The sequence below is a fragment of the Nicotiana sylvestris genome, chromosome 12 (genome assembly GCF_000393655.2).
Source record: "Nicotiana sylvestris chromosome 12, ASM39365v2, whole genome shotgun sequence".
NCBI lineage: Eukaryota > Viridiplantae > Streptophyta > Magnoliopsida > Solanales > Solanaceae > Nicotiana > Nicotiana sylvestris.
Window position 1 is genome coordinate 146,402,110 of NC_091068.1, and position 19,459 is coordinate 146,421,568.

The 19,459-nt window shown below is 42.5% G+C and overlaps 1 protein-coding gene across 1 annotated transcript; it reads left to right on the top strand.

Moving 5' to 3' along the window:
* The first annotated feature begins 16,486 nt into the window (after positions 1 to 16,486).
* LOC138883901 (uncharacterized) lies at positions 16,487 to 16,804 on the top strand. The gene has a single exon (XM_070164619.1). The coding sequence runs from the start codon at positions 16,487 to 16,489 to the stop codon at positions 16,802 to 16,804; it is 318 nt and encodes a 105-aa protein (XP_070020720.1).
* The last annotated feature ends 2,655 nt before the right edge of the window (positions 16,805 to 19,459 follow it).

Consider the following 19,459-nt stretch of genomic DNA (forward strand, 5'->3'; position numbering starts at 1 on the left):
AGCTACGTGCGTTACGCACACTGTGCCTATTATGCACACTATGTACATTATGCATCCTATATACACTGTGATGCACACTATGACCGAGCCGTGAGGCGCCTACGTATCCTCTTTGAGGAATCAGGTCAAACGTAGTTCCCACGGTTTTGTATTTCTTATGATTTTATCTTCTTTTTTCTTTGTTGTTTTTTTTTCTTTTCTTTCTCCTTCTTTTCATTTTCCTTTAAAGATTTTTTTTCTTTTCTTTTCTCTCTTTTTTTCTTTTCTTTTTTTTCTTTTTTTCCATGTCTTTTCCATTAGTGATTCCAAAAGAGGGGTATGAAAGAATAACTTAAGGCTCAAAAGGGGAAGCAAGGGTTAAAAGTGTTTGGATAGAAGAAAGAATTGCCTCCGTCATCTCATTATCCAATAAATGCCAAATACAAACAAACGAACCAATAATTGCCATAATTAAAGAAATTACGCATAATATCTCTTGACTGCATCAGAATTGATAGCCATGTCGACACATCTCCCCTCGATATCTGTCAAACACAAAGCACCGTTGGACAATACTCTGGTCACGATATAAGGCCCTTGCCAATTTGGGGCGAATTTGCCTTTTGCCTCGACCTGATGCGGGAGGATCTTCTTCAATACCTGCTGCCCTACTTCAAACTTCCTAGGGCGCACCTTCTTATTGTATGTTCTTGCCATTCTCTTCTGGTACAGCTGACCATGGCACACTGCCGCCAATCTTTTCTCGTCTATCAAGCTTAACTGTTCCAACCGAGCTTTGACCCATTCATCATCATCAATCTTGGCTTCAGCAACAATCCGGAGGGATGGAATTTCGACCTCCGCCGGTATTACGGCTTCAGTTCCGTACACCAACAAATAAGGAGTTGTACCTATGGAAGTCCGGACAGTAGTGCGGTAACCAAACAAAGCAAAGGGTAATCTCTCGTGCCATTGTCTGGATCCTTCTACCATCTTTTGCAGTATCTTCTTGATATTATTATTGGCTACTTCGACCGCTCCATTCGCCTTGGGACGATATGGGGTGGAATTGCGGTGGGTAATCTTGAATTGTTGGCATACCTCTCTCATCAGGCTGCTGTTAAGATTCGCACCGTTATCCTTGATGATCACTTTTGGGATTCCAAATCTGCAGATGATATGGGAGTGAACAAAGTCCACCACTACCTTTTTAGTTACCGACTTGAAGGTTTTAGCCTCAACCCATTTGGTGAAGTAATCAATGGTCACAAGAATGAACCTGTGGCCGTTGGATGCTGCTGGTTCGATAGGTCCAATGACATCCATGCCCCATGCTACAAACGGCCAGGGTGCTGTCATCGTATGTAACTCTGGTGGCGGAGAATGGATCAGATCTCCATGTATCTGGCACTGATGGCATTTCCTTACGAAAGTGATACAGTCGTGTTCCATGGTGAGCCAATAACACCATGTTCGAAGGACTTTCCTTGCCAATACATATCCGCTCATGTGTGGCCCACAAACTCCAGCATGTACCTCTGCCATAACCATCGTGGCTTGACCGGCATCTATACATCTCAACAATCCTAAATCCGGGGTTCTTTTGTACAACACTCCTCTGCTGAGGAAGAAACCATTCGACAAACGCCGAAGGGCTCTTTTTTGGTCTCCAGAGGCCTGTTCTGGATATGTCCCCATTCCGAGGTATTCCTTGATATCATGAAACCAGGGTTAGCCATCTGGCTCCTCTTCTACGGCATTACAGTAAGCGTGCTGATCACGGACCTAGATGTGCAGAGGATCAACATACATTTTGTCAGGTGGTGCAGCATTGATGCTAAGGTGGCCAAGGCATCCGTAACCTCATTGTGAACTCTCGGGATATGTTTGAACTTCACCGATCGAAATCGCTTGCTCAGATCATGCAAGCATTGTCGGTATGGTATGAGCTTTAGATCTCGTGTTTCCCATTCGCCCTGAATTTGATGTACCAAGAGGTCCGAGTCTCCCAAGACCAAGACGTCTTGGACATCCATGTCAGCAGCCAAGCGCAGACCCAGAATGCAAGCTTCATACTCGGCCATATTATTGGTGCAATAGAAGCGTAGTTGAGCCGTAACAGGATAATGGCGTCCTGTTTCAGAAATGAGTACTGCTCCTATTCCAACCCCTTTTGCATTTGCAGCTCCGTCGAAGAAAAGCTTCCAACCCGGTTCCTCAGTTAATTCCATCTCATTTGTATGCATTACCTCTTCGTCGGGAAAGTACGTTCTTAAGGGCTCGTACTTTTCATCAACGGGATTCTCTGCCAAATGATCGGCCAGCGCCTGGGCTTTCATGGTTGTCCTCGTCACATAGACGATATCAAACTCTGTGAGCAGAATTTGTCATTTTACTAACCTTCCCGTGGGCATAGGTTTCTGAAAGATATACTTCAATGGGTCCAAACGGGATATGAGATAAGTAGTATATGAAGACAGGTAGTGCTTCAACTTTTGAGCTACCCAAGTTAGGGCGCAACATGTTTTCTCGAGTTGAGTGTACTTGACCTCATGTACTGTGAATTTCTTGCTAAGATAGTAGATGGCCTACTCCTTCCTTCCTGTGTCGTCATGTTGCCCCAGCACACAACCAAATGAATTTTCCAGGACCGTCAGATAAAGAATTAAGGGCTTCCCTGGCTTAGGCGGGACCAATACGGGTGGATTAGACAGATACCCTTTGATTTGGTCGAAGGCCTCCTGACACTCTGCCGTCCAACCTACCGCAGCATCCTTTCTCAGCAGCCGAAATATGGGCTCACAAGTTGCTGTGAGTTGAGCGATGAACCTGCTGATGTAATTGAGTCTACCCAGCAAACTCATTACCTCTGTTTTGTTCCTTGGCGGTGGCAAATCTCGGATGGATTCAATTTTGGATGGGTCTAACTCAATCCCCCGTCGACTGACGATGAATCCTAGCAGCTTTCCTGATGGAACCCCGAATGCGCATTTGGCCGGGTTAAGCTTGATATCATACCTTCGGAGTCTTTGGAAAAATCTCCTTAGGTCTGTTACATGGTCCTCCTGACGCCAAGATTTGATGATCACATCATCGACGTACACCTCGATTTATTTGTGTATCATGTCATGAAACATAGCAGTCATTGCTCGCATGTATGTTGCCCCGGCGTTCTTCAATCCGAATGGCATTACCCGATAGCAGTAAGTTCCCCATGGCATAATAAACGCTGTCTTTTCCGCATCCTCCTCGTCCATTAGGATCTGATGATAACCCGCATAGCAATCTACAAAGGATCCGATCTCGCGCCCAGCGCAATTATCGATCAAGATATGGATGTTGGGCAATGGAAAATTGTCCTTGGGACTTGCTTTGTTGAGGTTGCGGTAGTCGACGCACACCCTGATTTTTCCATCCTTCTTTGGGACTGGTACCACATTGGCCAACCACTCGGGATATCGAGTGACCCGAATGACCTTCGCCTGCAACTGCTTAATCACTTCTTCTTTGATTTTTACACTCATTTCTGTTTTAAATTTCCTTAGTTTTTGCTTGACCGGAGGGTATGCCGGGTCAGTGGGCAATTTGTGAACCACTAAATTGGTGCTTAATCCAGGCATATCGTCATATGACCATGCAAAAACATCTTTGAATTCCATGAGGGTTTTGATCAATTCTTCCCTGACATTCGGCTCAATGTGGATGCTAATTTTGGTCTCTTGGACGTTATCAGCGTCTCCTAGATTCACAGCCTCAGTGTCATTTAGGTTAGGCTTGGGTTTCTCTTCAAATTGGCACAGTTCTCGGTTTATCTCTTCGAAGGCTTCACCTTCGTCACATTCAGATTCATCATCACAAACGACCTCTTGCATCATTGAGTCGGATTCAGATTGATTTATTAGACTAGGTCGAAGATCCGCTGTGCATGCCATGTCATTAGAACCAGTAAAAAGAGAACTGTTCAGAAAGAAAAAGAACAAAACAAAAATTAAAATAGGACAAAAGAGAGAACTTTATTAAACTTGCGGGATAAAAGGGTTCACACTTTTACAAGACAAACGTAAAATTTGGATTACACCCTGGAATAATCCGGAAAAAACAAAACACACAAAACATAAATCAAAGCCTACTACCAAGACTCCCCTCGGACAGGAAGAGGAGTAACTGTCCAATTGTTGGTCTTGGCCTCAGGCCCCATAAACTGTATCTATGTTCTGCTGGAACCTTCTCCAGCTTCTACCACACTGACATCAGCGAATAGCCTCTCAAAACTCTGATTTAGGTCCTCATTTATACCGATCACTGGTCCTAGAATCTTCGGGACCGGTGACCCCCTGGCACTTGCTTTGACAAAAGACCTTGAGAGACGTGGCACCGGCTTAGGCAGAAACCAGACCCTCTTCTTCATTTTTCGCGCTTGCTTCCTATCTGCTACGGTTGGTTTGAACCCCAATCCGAAAGTTTCCAGATTTTTAGGAAGGGAGACAGGTTGGACAATCCCTTGAAGCTCGACTCCCAGGCCTTTTCCTGGCACAAATCCATTACCCAGCATTTCTGAGACCATCATGACTGTTGCGGCAGCTACCCTAGGGTGCGGGATGATTTCTCCTTCAGAAATTTTGTTGGCCGACCCTGTATCGAAAATCTGGTAGACCCAAGGACCTTTGTCATCAGCGGTCTCTATGAAAGGTACAATGGCTCCGCCCATGGTGTACGTTGTATCCTCGCCGTGTAACACGACCTCTTGTCTTTCCCACTCGAACTTCACCATCTGATGTAGGGTGGAAGGCACCGCCTTGGCTGCATGTATCCATGGTCGTCCTAACAGCAGGTTGTAAGATACTGTGGCGTCTAACACCTGGAATTCCATGGTAAACAGGACTGGACCGATGGTCAGTTCAAGTACAACATCCCCCACAGTGGCTGTTTCGTTTCCGTCGAACCCTCGGACACAGATACTGTTCTTGTGGATCCTTCCGTGGTCGATATTTAGTTGATTCAGGGTAGATAGTGGGCAAATATTGCCACTTGAGCCGTTATCCACCAGTACTCGAGTTACCACCGAGTCTTCACATTTGACAGCTAGGTACAAAGCTTTATTATGCTCCGTACCTTCCATTGGCAGGTCATCATCTGAGAATGTTACCCTGTTCACCTCGAAAATCTTGCTGGCAATGGTTTCCAGGTGGTTTACAGAAATCTCATTGGGTACATGAGCTTCGTTCAATATCTTCATCAAAACCCGTCGATGCTCCTCAGAATGGATCAGTAATGACAGCAACGAGATCTGGGCCGGTGTTTTTCTCAGCTGTTCGACCACGGAGTAGTCCTGCACTTTCATCTTCCTCAGGAACTCCTCAGCCTCTTCTTCGGACACAGGTTTCTTGGTTGCAACTGGGTTGGTTCTTCTTAGCTCCACCGGAGCAAAACATCGACCTGATCGAGTCAGTCCTTGCGCTTCACAACTAACTTCTTCTACCTGTTTTCCTTTGTACATCACCACCGCCTTTTCATATTTCCAAGGCACAGCCTTGCTATCAATCATCGGCAGCTGGACTACAGGCTTTACGGTGACCAGTTCTCTATATGCCCCCTTTAACACAACAGCAGGTGCGGGTGGAACCCCTGATATTACCAACTTGTTTGGCTCGGGTTTGCTTGTTATGGCGGACGGGCTCTTTCCCAATATCACTACTGGCTTGACGTTTTCTCCCTGTGACTGTACCTTCGTTCCCCCACTGGTTGAGACTTCCTTCGGGGCGGCTTGGATCATCATCACTGTTTGTGAGGGTTTTTTCAACTCTCCTCCCTCATACACCAACTCAATCATGTGAGTCTCGTGGTGCGCTGGTAGTGGGTTTTGGTTGATGTTAGGAGCTTCCGGTGCCTGGACCTCGATCTTATTGGTGTCGATAAGATCCTGTATGGCATGCCTTAACTTCCAACACTTCTCGGTGTCATGCCCGAGCATCCCTGAGCAGTATTCACAACTTATTGATCGATCCAAATTCTGAGGTGGGGGATTTGGTTCTCGAGTCTGGACAGGACTAACCAAACCCAATTGCCTCAGCTTGTGGAACAAAACGGTGTAGGTTTCCCCCAACTCTGTGAAAGTTCTCTGTTTCCGCAACCTGTCATTCCTAGCATCTGGATTTCCCCGAAAGCCTGCCCCTGGAGGATTTCTATACGCCCTTGGTGGAGGGTAGGTGTTTTGTGGTGGCGTATATATGTTCTGGGGAACCGGCGCGCGCCATTGCGAGCGAACCGGAGGCTGAGTGTATACTTGGGCCTAGTGTACGGAACAATGTGGTTCTCGAGGTGGATAGAAATTTTGTGGTGGGTTGTATGGGTAGTTTGACCTGTGAGGACTGGGTTGGTTGTAGTGTGGCCTGCCAGCCCTGGACCAACTGCCTGCCTCGATCGTGGCAACCTCTTCTTTCTTTCTTCTCAGCGCACCTCCCGTGCCGCTCTGAATAGCCTGGGTCGTGGCCTTAAGTGCCGAATAGTTCAAGATTTTGTCAGACCTCAGACCCTCTTCTATCATGACCCCTATCTTGACCACCTCGTTGAAAGATTTTCCAACTGTTGTCACCAAGTGGCCAAAGTAGGTTGGATCCAATGTTTGTAAGAAATAGTCCACCATCTCTCCCTCTCTCATGGGAGGATCGACTCTAGCTGCTTGTTCTCTCCAACGGAATCCGAACTCGCGAAAACTTTCCCCGGGTTTCTTCCCAGTTCTTAATAATGTGAGACGGTCATGGACTATCTCGAGATTGTACTGGAAATGACCTGCAAAAGCCTGCGCCAGATCATCCCAAGTATACCACCTACTGGAATCCTGCCTGGTATACCACTCCAGTGCAGATCCGCTCAGACTTTGGCCGAAATAAGCTATCAGCAGCTCATCCTTGCCGCCTGCCCCTCTCAATTTGCTACAGAATCCCCGCAAATGTGCCATGGGATCACAGTGTCCTTCATATAAATCAAACTTAGGCATCTTGAACCCAGCCGGGAGTTGGACGTCTGGGAAAGGGCACAGATCTTTGTATGCTACGCTGACTTGGTTGCCCAGCCCGTGCAAGTTCCTGAAGGACTGCTCCAGGCTTTTGAACTTTCTCAATACTTCATCCTGTTCAGGGGCCTTAGCCGGCTTCTCAATCTCTGCCGGCAATTCCAAATGTGGATTGTAAGCCTGTGGTTCGGGGGCATGAAACGTAGGCTCGGGGGGATAGTATTGTGTATCGTGAGCCTGAAACAATGGCTCACTGGTCGTTCTTTGCAAAGGGGCTGATGTTGGTCCCACAAAAATGGGAATATTGGGTGTTGGGAGAGGTTGATGGGGTGGTGGAGCTTGGGAATCATGAGGGCTTCTTTCTTGATGATAAAGGGGATTTGGGCGGCTTGTGGAAGGGCCGGAGTGAGGGTATTCTGGCATGTGTCCCAGTGTTTCAGGGCTCTTTTGTGTTTTGGCTATGGCTAGCTGCATTGCATTCATCTCTAGTCCCATCCTTTCAATCTTTTCCATCGCTTCTTTTAGCAACTGGCTCATCGGCCTCTCTTCCTCATTACTATTCTCTGAAGTAGTCATGCTTGTTGCTATCGGTCCTTTGGATCTGGTTTGATAGGAGTGTGTTGCCAGAGTTCTTTAACAACTAACTTGTCTGGATCAGACAACAACAAACTTTGTTAGCGTTAGAGCTTAACAAATTTGATCACAACACATAGAGGATGCAATGCTCCTAGGCAGTTAACCGTTTCTACATGCTTCACTTCGAACAACATGCGTCATCCCGGTTTGCTCATTTGTTCCCTTTTTATTTATTTTTGTATTTTCTCTTCTTTCTTTATTAAGAGCGGTCGAATCTTATGGGGATTGCCTACGCATCACGTCACCGCGCGAATCAAACCAGGCGTAGTTCTGCACAAATGAGCATAAAAGCAAACAACCTTTTATTGTTGAAATGGCCTATGACAAACTACATTTTGCAAACGAAAGAGCAAACTTTGAAAATAAGCCTAGACTCAAAAATAGACCAGAAATCACCCTGATAAAAAAAACAAGCAAAAAGTGCTAAGATACAGACTTTGACTTATGAGTACATTATGGTTTTGAAAATTGGTGTCCGCGGGGCGTCGTTCGGCCTTGCCGCGGTCCTAGGTGCGAGATCCCTCTCAAGTTGCTCCAGCTCATGCATGGTCTTCTTGACATAACTCATCACTGCCGAGAGGATGGTAACGCTGGTCATGTTCTCACATCGTAGACATCGTCGGGTGATGGCATGGGCAATGGCCTTGATCCTATTTCTGGTTTTCTTCTTCTCTATAAGTAGGCATTTTATCTGATCGCTGCACATCTTGAATACCTGAGCATCATGGATATGCTGATTCTTCAGTTGCCGTACTTCTAACTTCATTCGGGCCAACAAGTCGTACCAGTATCTGCTCTCAATTTGGAGATCCTTGGCCTGATTAGCTGCTTTGATTTCAAGTGTAGCCATCTCTCTCTTCATTTTAGCAACAGTTTTCTCGTGGTCGCCTTCCAATTGATTCAGGTATCGGCGATGCTTATCTACTCTTGTATCCCACTGTGCCCTGAGCTTTGCTATGACGTTTTCGGATTTCTCCAAACCATCTTGCCATTCCCTGATTTCACTTTTTAGCCTTTTTATCAGTTGTTCGTCTGATTGATGCCTTGGCTGTTTATCTGCATCCACCCTTATCTGTTTGATCTGGGCTCTGAGCATTTCGTTTTCCTGAATTAACCTGTTCCGCTCTCCCAGATTGGTAGCAACTTGCACATTGTGCTTATATTTCAAGCTTTCCATTTGTCGCTTCAACCTGCTGATTTCGGCGCAATAGCCTCTTTCCTTCGCTAACCAATCCCACTGCCTTTGTGATGATTCGGTGAAATTCCGGATGTGGGGTCTCTTAGCCGGCCTTTCATGCTCAAATTCCCTTCTATACATTGCAAGGTAACCTGGCGCCGTCTCCCCTTTGGCTCGATCCCGCACGCAAGTATCTGATTTCAAATATTGACACTCACTCCAGATTTGGCGAATCTTCGCTTCTGGGAATTGTCCGTTAGGACTTATCTCAACTGCTTGAGTGCTAAGATCCTCCTCATGAGGTACTGTCTGGCATCTTTCGAACTGCCTCAAAACTCGGCAGGGTGCGTAAGGTTGAATGCTCTTAAGTCCCATCAGTAAGAAATGAGTTTTAGCTGCCGACATATATAGGATCTCATCAACAGGCAACCATCCTAACGTCCATTGTATTTGGCTGGCAGTAAGAGCTTGAAAGAACGAGGTCCATGCCAGGACTCCTTTGGGCAAACTGATCTCTTTGGTTCTCGTGTAAGATTCTTCTATGCAAGTCTTTTCCGGGGAACCATGGCTCAAAATCTCGGAATGATGGCAGAGGTGCTCGGTCATCCATATCTGTAGGAGCAAGTTACAACCTTCGAAGAAATTTCCCCCAGCTTTACAAGCTGTAAGAGCTCGAAAGATGTCAGATACCACCATAGGTGCGAGAGTACTGTCATTTTGCGTGAGTAAAGTGCTGACGACCCCGGATATCTTCAAATCAATGTTTCCGTCTTTCCTTGGAAATACCAGAAGGCCCAGGAACATCATCATGAAAGCTACCCGTCTGTGTTTGTCCCACTTCTGACGAACACCTTTGCTGCACAGTTTGTTGATTGGATTATTGAATCCCCCCTCATGACCGTACCTATCATATATGAAGCATGGAGTACAAAATCCGGCTGCCAGATCCGGGTTGTGGACCGTTCTGGGTATCTTCAATGAATCTAGGAACCGATGTACCGTGACAACTCTTGGGGCGACCAAGTATTTTTGCCTCAACGGAAGTTCAGCATTCCCGATGTACCCGGCCATTTCTTCCAAAGTCGGGGTGAGTTCAAAATCAGAGAAATGGAAAACATTGTGCGCCGGGTCCCAGTAGGTAACCAAAGCTCTTATGATATCTCCCCGAGGCTGGATTTCCAACAAACCCACGAGACCTTTCAGATATTTCTTGACCTCATTTTGTCCTTCAACACCTAGATCATTCCACCATAGCCGTAACTTGACAGGGATTTTGGTCATTATTGAAAAATGTTCATTTTGCATCGTGCTCATCCTGCACATTTATTAAGGTGATTTTAACAAAATGACTTGACTCAAAAATATTTTACAAAGGGGATCAAGTTTTGAACACGGCCTTTAAACACTTCGGGGACGAAGATTTTAAGGCTGTGTGGGTCAACTGGACAAAAATGCTAAACAAGACCCAAAGGTGGCTGTTTATGCAAAGTCAGCCTTCCGGCGTCCCTTTTCGGGAACATTCGGCTATTTATGACAAAACAGCATCACCTGACTTATTTATGACTCTTTTAAAATTTGACACATTTTTTCTTTTTCTTTTTTTTCTTTTTTTTAATTTATTTATTGATTTTGGTTATTTTAGCAAAAATGGGGTTGAACCCGACTAGGGTTGCCTACGTATCTCACATCCGGTGAGAATCAAACCGGCGTAGTTCGGGATATCGTGAATAGAGAAAATCAAATAAACCTAGAAAACGAGAATATATATTTTTTATTATTATTTTTTTTCTTTTGAAAAGAGATAAAGACTAAAGAAAATATTTATTTTTTAGGAAATATTTGGACTATTAGTCTGAGTTTATAAAAGGGGTACTACGAAAGAAACAACATTTTTGAATTATGAATTTTTCGTTTTTTTTTTACTTTTAAATAAATACCTTCTTTTTTTTTTTTGATTTTGAAAGTGATAAAAAGAAAATTTTTATATTATTATTATTATTATTATTTAAAAAAAAAAATCCAACTAGAAGTAATTTTTATATTATTTTCGACACTACTCGGACATTGGTTTTTCCAAAAGAAGTAATTATCTCCCTACGCTCCTATTTTTCCCTTTTATTTTTAGAAACCGGTCAGCATGCGGAACTGAAGCAAATAGATGCGCAAAACAAATAGGATGCAGCAGGATGGTCTTTTTATTTCAGGTTGCTAGTCCTAGACGGACCCAACCCCTGTGTTGAGTCCCCTAAGTCAAATGCAACATGATGCAAATAAGCGTTCCTACTAGGGATCCGGCATGAAGTTTCGTTATACTAGGTTCACAACCTGGGTATTTGTTCTAGACTGTGTACCCGAGCGGACAACTCGAGTCGAGGAGGGGGCTACGTACCGGGGACCCGCGAGATCGTCCGGCTTTGTAACTTGTCCGACCTCTTTCTTATTTCAGGTATTGACACTAACAGAATAGGGAGTCTCGACCAGCGAGCTTCTCCCCGGAGGTAAGAAGAGAAGGGTTTCGGCACAGTTTATATACAGTTCAGATAATATCAAAGCGGTAAAAGACAGCATTTAGCACATTATGCATGTATCATGTAACAGAATCAGATAAAACCAAATATAACAATTCATCTAAGCTCGAATTTCTAACCCTGAACCAGTGGTTCTGGGTAAATTCCCCAGCAGAGTCGCCAGAGCTGTCACACCTCCTTTTTACGTACCCGCGAGGGTACAGGGGAGTTTTTCCAATTAAAGGACAATCGAGACGGGATTTGTTTATTTATTTCAGAGTCGCCACTTGGGAGATTTAGGGTGTCCCAAGTCACCAATTTTAATCCCGAATCAAGGAAAAGAATGACTCCATATTACAGTCTGCGTACCAGAAATCCGGATAAGGAATTCTGTTAACCCGGGAGAAGGTGTTAGGCATTCCCGAGTTCCGTGGTTCTAGCACGGTCGCTCAACTGTTATATTCGGCTTATTTATCTGATTTTAAATACAATTATGAACCATGTGCAAATTTTATCTTTTAACCGCTTTTGTCATTATTATTATTTTTACGAGAATTGCAACGTCGTGAAAACATATCTCGAACCACGTTACATCAATGTACCCGTGGTTATCGATATATCTCGACTCGGTTGAGATTTGGATTTGGGTCACATAAATGTGCACCCGAATTAAGGAAAATAAATTGTTAAAGGCGCGCCTAAAGCAACTAGCGTCTTGTTATTTTGGGGAAAGTCGTAAAAATTCGTTAAACGGCATATCCCGAATTCTAAATACTTTAATATATACATACATCTAGAGGGCCCCGCAGCTTTGTACATTTTGTTTGTCGAGGCTCGTCTCGTTCTATTTTTAAAAGGAATTTGCGACGTCATGGACATGCATCTCGAACCACGTCACAATCAATGTACCCGTGATTAGAAACACATTTCGAATCCGTCGAGATTTGGATTTGGGTCACATAAATGTGCACCCGAATTTAAGAAGGTAAAATTATTAAATGCGCGCTTAAAGAGGCTATCGCGTTATTATTCCGGGAGGGTCGTGAGATTTGCTAAACGACCCACCTTAGGGACTGAATGCTTCAACATATATATATTTAACAAGGGCCCCGCAATTTGTGCGTTTTTCTTTATTTTTTGTCGAGGCTCATCTCGTCCTTATTTTAAAAGGATATCCTATAGCAACTACGTTTCTTGTTGCGTTTGTCTCTACTAATTGAAAACAGTAGATAGCCCTAGTTAATTACATGCTTGCAAGTTATCTATACAGAATTCCGAGTGCTTGCACAAAATCAGAAGCACGGCCACGTACACAGTCAGCCGAGCAAAAATTAAGGGCCCAAATCCAGCCCATGCGTGATGGACCAGACCTGGGCCATTGTTTGTTCGATGCAGGCCTGCTTGGTCTGTTTCGACCTGGGCTCGACCTTCGTGAGGTTGAGACTGCAGTCTCCGTATTCTTTGTCTTAAAACATGGTTTACCAGTTATATGAAGCAGTTTATCAGAAAGGAAAGAACTTAACTAGTAGAGTACGATTTTCATGCTTGGCCTACATTAAAAGACATACTACAAAGTTAAACTAAGTCTAAGATACAACCTATTTCATTGAGAATATTTTCACCTATCAGCATACATATATAAACTATCATTCAGCTAATCTATATTGATATACACTGGGCATACAGGCTACTTCTGTTGTCAACACAGGAATGAAAATTATTATACAGTACATGATATCTAATGTAACAATCTATGTATGAAAGTCAACTTCAGGTCTTTTCTTTTGGTATTCATGCTCAATTTTCCAGTTACATTTGACAGTGTATTGGTTGTGTACCTGGTATAAAGAATAAAAGAAGAAAGGAATGATCAGCTGGGTAGTATGCAACAAACACAACAACAGCAGATACACAGCAACAACACAACAACAAACCAACAACCACAAGTGTTTTCCACAGTCCACAGACAACCAGCAACAGTTTCCATAACAAAGAAAACCAACAGATGGTCTAGCACCAAACAAGCAATCCCAGAAAAGAGTAGTGAAACAAAAGAAATAATAGAGTATTCGATGCAGCAACACCAGCAGTTCAACAATCACAAGCAGCTCAATCAGGGCAAACAACAGAACTTGGCCAAGACAGCTTGACCAATATGAATTCTTCTGTAGTTTTCAGACAGTGTTTGGTTACAGTGTTTCTGGAAATTTCCTTATAGTTTTTCAGTTTCCTTTAACTCACAAGACCTCTCTCAAGACTAAGTTTTTTTTCCAGAAGAACCTCCTCTTTTCGGCTCAAAAAGAAAAATCTCCCTTCTAATGGAAAGTCTGCCTCTTTTATAGCCTAACCTTAATACTTTACAGTCTGTTTGACCACTCAAAATTCCCCCTCCCTGTTGTTTTTCCACTCACTCATTTTAAATAACAAAACTCCCATGAAATCCCTGACAACCCCTCTCTTTTTTTGTTGTTAAAGTGTCCTAATCTCTTGTTTATTTAACCAAAGTATGGGCAGCAGGAATATAATCTGACAGCATGCGCTGTCAGGCTATTTTAATCCAAAACAACTGACCATACGTATGCTGCCCACCATCTGAACTAAGTGAACATGGAATCCATTTAAGCTCAAAGTCTGAACTGCCATTATAACCTACCCCCTAGATGTTCTTTTAATTCAACTTTGAACAAAACCAATAGGCAATACAATTCAGTTCCTAATGGGATTCAAATACGATCACAGTAGAAATAAACAACACGGATCAAGTTGTTACCATTAATGACTGAAACTAATTGACGACATACATCGACTCGACTATATTAATCGTAACACATAACAATCAATCGTTCATATAAACAACACGTATAGAGTCCCGAATGACTTCAGACAACTTTGTTCAATCACTGGGAACCTATATGAATTAACTCATTTGACGACTAATTTAATTGACGATCATGTATACCACAGAATACATTCAGAACACACAGAAAATCAACTGACCCAATAAAAGGTCTTTGACATAGATGGAAGAAATCCGAATGGAAAATAACAAAAGAAAATAACAAAACATACACAACGAAACATGCTGACAACTTAACTAGCAGTTGAATAAAACAAAAAGGAAAAGAAAACTTACCAAAAAATGTCCAAACAAAACTGAACCAAATCTGACTCAACTTTGACCCTTTGAGGCCGAACAAACTTTAATCAGGGTGTTCTCACATGAGAACACCTTGATTAAGGTCTATTAGACCTCAAACCCCCGTTAAGGCTAGCCGGATTCCCCAGGTTCATGTGTTCTAAGGTCTGGATTTTCAGATCTGGTTTTTAGAAGTTGTGGGTAGATTCGGACCAAACCAAGCTTGGTTTGGTCACGAAGGAGGTCAGGGGAGTGTCTGGTATGAAGATGGTGAGGTTTGGCATAGATCGAGTTTTGTCTCGAATCTTCAAATCCAGATTCAAGACGATGGGAGGTGATTTTAGGCTAGGGAGTAACAGATCCATGTTCAGGAGAGTGAGGGGGTCTTAGGGTGTTCAAGAGGGGGTCATCGGCGTTCATGCCACCGGGTTCTGGTGAAAGGGGAATCAGGGCGGCTAGGGTTTGGGGGGTTTCAGGCTTTGGGGAAGGAGATGAGTGAAGGGGGGGTTCGATTAAGGGGCGTGGGGTGTGATAGAAAGCTTATATATGGTCTAGGGGTTTAGATCTGAGCCGTTGGATCAGATGATCTCAACGGCTTGGATCTGATGGTGAGGGGTGAGACGAGGTCGTTTGGTATTAAAACGGGGTCGTTTGGGTTTAAGTGATGGGTTGGGTTGGACCGGCTAAACAGGTCGGGTTACGGGTGTGTATGTGGACCGTTGGATGGGTGTGTTTGAACGGCTCAGATCAGACGCCTGATGCGGCGTCGTTTTGGGAGGTGCCTGGGCAGGCCTGGTTTGGACCGGGTCCTTGGACGTGGTTTTGGGCCTATTTTGTTTCATTTCTTGGGCCCAAATCAATTTTTATCACTTTTCTTTGTTTTCTAATTTTAAAACAAAAAATTAAAAATAACAAATAAATAATAAAACAAATGAAATTAAAACAAACAACAATGTAACACTTCAACACCAATATCACGCCAAATTAAAATGTTTAAGCAAGTTAAATCACAACCTAGAACGGACGATGCACATATATATATTTTTTAAATTTTCTTTCAATGACCGAATTACGGTTTGATTACCATGACAGACATACTTTGTATTTTGATTGATAAGATCAAATGCAACATGGACCGAACCACAAATGACTAAACAACACATGCCACGAAAAATCGAAAGAATTGTACAGCGGAGTCATTTGTCACTATTTTTGTTTTCTTTTGGAGCGATTGTCCGTGAAGCAAAAATCACGTACTTACAGTCGTGTCCTGACTCAATTGCCTGAAGATGACATTTTTAATCGGGATCTGGCAGATGCACTAAGTCAAGAAGAGAATAGTGATTATGACAACAATGCTGATGAGTCCGGTGATGAAACACCCTTCCCTAATGAGGGTGATGAGGGGGAGGAAGAGAATGTTGGACCTGATTTGATGAGGGAGCATGCTCCACCCCCTGTTAGACCAAAAGTGTATGAGTCCCACGTGTCGTTTCATTCAAGGAGATTACCTACCTTGATCATTTTCCAAGTATGCCGGATGTGGATGCCCTCACAAGGGATCTTGACGAAATTTGTTTAGCAATGTGGGGTGAGTCTAGACCAACGGTGTTGTCAAAGGGCATCCTTTTTCCTGATAAAGCGTGCCTAAGCAGGGCAGCGAAAATGTACAGCGTAAAAGAGTGTCGTGAGATGACGGTATGAGAGTCATCTCCATATAAGGTTGTTTGTCGTAGATAGTTTACGTGCGAGGAAGAAGAAAACAAATGTGGGTTGTGGGTAAATATATTGGCACCCACAGTTGTGAAATGGACACATTCAGTGGGAATCACTTCAACTTGGATGTTGACTAGATTTCTCTTGTCTTGATTCCATACATTGAAGCGTCCATAAAGTACAAGATCAAAGAGTGTATTACATCCATCCACCAGGAATATGGGTGTACCATTACCAAAATAAAGGCATATCTCGGGCGCAAACGTGCATTTGAAATTGTTTATGGTGACTAGGATAAGTCATTTGCATCCTTACCCTGATACATGGCCGCATTGCAAAACTTTAACCCCGGGACTGTTGTTGAATGGAAGCTTGAGCGGAGTCCGGGAATACCAGAATATATATTCAGATACGTGTTCTGGGCATCTAAACCAGCAATTGATGGTTTTGTGTATTGTCGGCTGGTAATATCCATAGATGGTACTCATATCTATAGAAAGTACGATATTAAGCTGTTGATTGCAATTGTAGTAGATGCTAATGGACAAATATTTCCCCCAGTTTTTGCTATTTGTGCCAATGAAAGCCAAGAAACATGGACACTATTTTTGAACCACTTGAAGGAGCACGTTATCAAATAATGTTCAGGTATTTGTCTAATATCTGATCGACATAGCGGTATTTTAAGTTCTATACAACATTTTCCTGAATGGAAGGAACCGTATGCATACCACTGTTACTATGTGAGGCACCTGAAGTCCAATTTCTAGAAGAAATATCTCAACAAGGACTTGCAAGATTTAATGTGGATGGTCGTAGCTGATCACTAGGAGTGCAAATTCAGGAGGCGCATGGAATCGATCAGGTAGGAAGACGAAAGAGTCTATCATTGGTTGATGTGACATGAGCTTGACAAGTGGACATTGCATGCGGATAATGGCATATGATGGGGAACCCTGACTACAAATATGTCAGAGTCTTTTAACGGGTTATTGAAGTCTGCAAGTGGATTGCCTGTCACTGCCATGGTGTGGATGTCATTCAAACAAATGGTAGAGAGGTTTGTTGAAAGGTATAGAGGTGCATCAGAATTGATGGAGAAGGGTGTTGAATTTGTGCCAAACTCAATAAAAAGATTTGAGAAATACAGGAGGCGAGCACATTGGCATTCATTTTACAGTATTGCAATGAGCAAAATATTTTTGAAGTTCGCGCCGCTATCCATCAAAATTGAGGGAATAATATACATACCGTAAATGAAGCCAACATGTTGTGTTCTTGTGAGAAATGGTCTATCTACCACATGCCATTCTCACATGCCATCAAGTGCTTTCAACATACAGGTTTAAGGCCAACTAACTATGTTTATAAACAATATAGTGTTGTTGCATACATAAACATCTATAGTGGGCAGTTGCAGCCAGTGGGTGCTGAGCATTGCCGCCGGAACCATTTAAAATGGTGTGTAACAAGGAGTATTTGCGTAAGCTACAAGTACAAAAAAGAACGCATATACGGAATCAAATGAATGTTGGTGATACTGTTTATGCGCGTAAATGTGGCATATGCCCGCAAACAGGACACGATCGTCGTAAATATCCTTCAGCTGGTTTGGGTGGCGGTGGTAATCCAGCTCCTGGTGGAAGTTTATCTATTATGCCCAACTATCAAGGAAACACGTAGTGTTTTGTTTATCTTGTTTGTAATGTGATTGTAATAAGTGTATGAACTTGTTTATCTTGAAGAATGTATAAAATAAAATTATGTTTCCATTGCTGTTAAATCTTATTGATATTTAACATTAATAGTTCGGTATAATAATCTTAAGTAAATGATCTAAAAGTTTAAATTTGAAGTGATTTGGAGTATATTTGAGCAAGATTTGAGTTAAATTTCAGAAAAGACGCAAGTGTTTGTAGGCAAATTTTTTCCACGATATTCAGTTGCAATTCTTGTTCAACAATAGTCTAAATCTCCATTAAATGACTTCAAATTTTATATAAAACCTACTTATACTATTTCTAACAAATATGAAAAAGTTACTCGCCTGCAAAAGATAACTTATGGAAAAGTTGTATTGTACCCGAAACAATCTTTAACATGCGAAGCATAGCGCGGTTAAATACTACGTTATGTGGGTTGTCTTGATGACGTAAAAAGTTGCTTGCCTGCAAAAGCTGCTCACCTGAAAAAGCTATTTTGGACCCGAAAGAATGTTTAACAAATGAAGCATAGCGCGGTTAAATACTACGTTATGTGGGTTGTCTTGTTGACGTAAAAAGCTACTCGCCTGCAAAAGCTGTTTTGTACTCGAAAGAATCTTTAACACACGAAGCATAGAGCAGTTAAATACTACATTATGTGGATTGTCTTGCCTATAAATAACTAGTGCATTTTAGTTATTATCTGCGCTTAACCAAAACAAATAGCAAAAGTTTCCATAAATTTCTCATTTTTCTTGCATTATCAAATGTCTGGACGTAATGACCAACCAAGGTGCTATTGTGGCAAACGTGCGATGTTGAAGGAATGTTGGTCCTATGGTTATGTTGGAGCAGATACTATATGTATGTATACAGGTTTGGAGGCAATGACAGAAATCATTGTATGTTTGAGGAATGGAATGATGAAACCATTAACCAGGAATACTACAAATTAATTCTGCAGTATGTTTGGAATATGAAAACTGAATACCAACGCTAGATCGCTGAAATGCAACAAGAAATTGCAGCACTGCAGGAGAAACTAAAAGAGGCAGATGAGAAAAAAATAAAATAGAAGAGAAATTTAAGTGGTTGGAGCAAAGAATACTAAGCGGTAGTGACTAAACAAATACATGTATGTGTTGAGTGTAGTATTTTACATTAGTTGTACTGAATTTAAATTATGTTAAGTTGCTATATTTTTGTTTGTGTTGTAGTATTAAAATAACGAAGAACCGGAGAAATAAAAACATAATGCACATATGATGTAAATAATAAAAATAGTTGCTATTATTTACTGAATGTCATATGTACATAAAATACAAAAAAAAAAATCAATGTGTCCTACATTCTGTATGCTTTAATGCAGTCGTTGACCTGAGGCGTATCCATCCTGCCCGGCTACGCTATCAGGATCATCCTCATCACGTCTCTTCTTTATCTGAGGATGCGCTGCAATATGATTGTCAGTAGGGCAGATAGGCTCGGTAGAAGGGGTCGTCGGTCCAGCAGTAACCTACAGAATAATAAGATATTTTAGTATATGAAATGTATATTAGTAATGTATGTGTTAAGTCATAGAAATTTAAAATT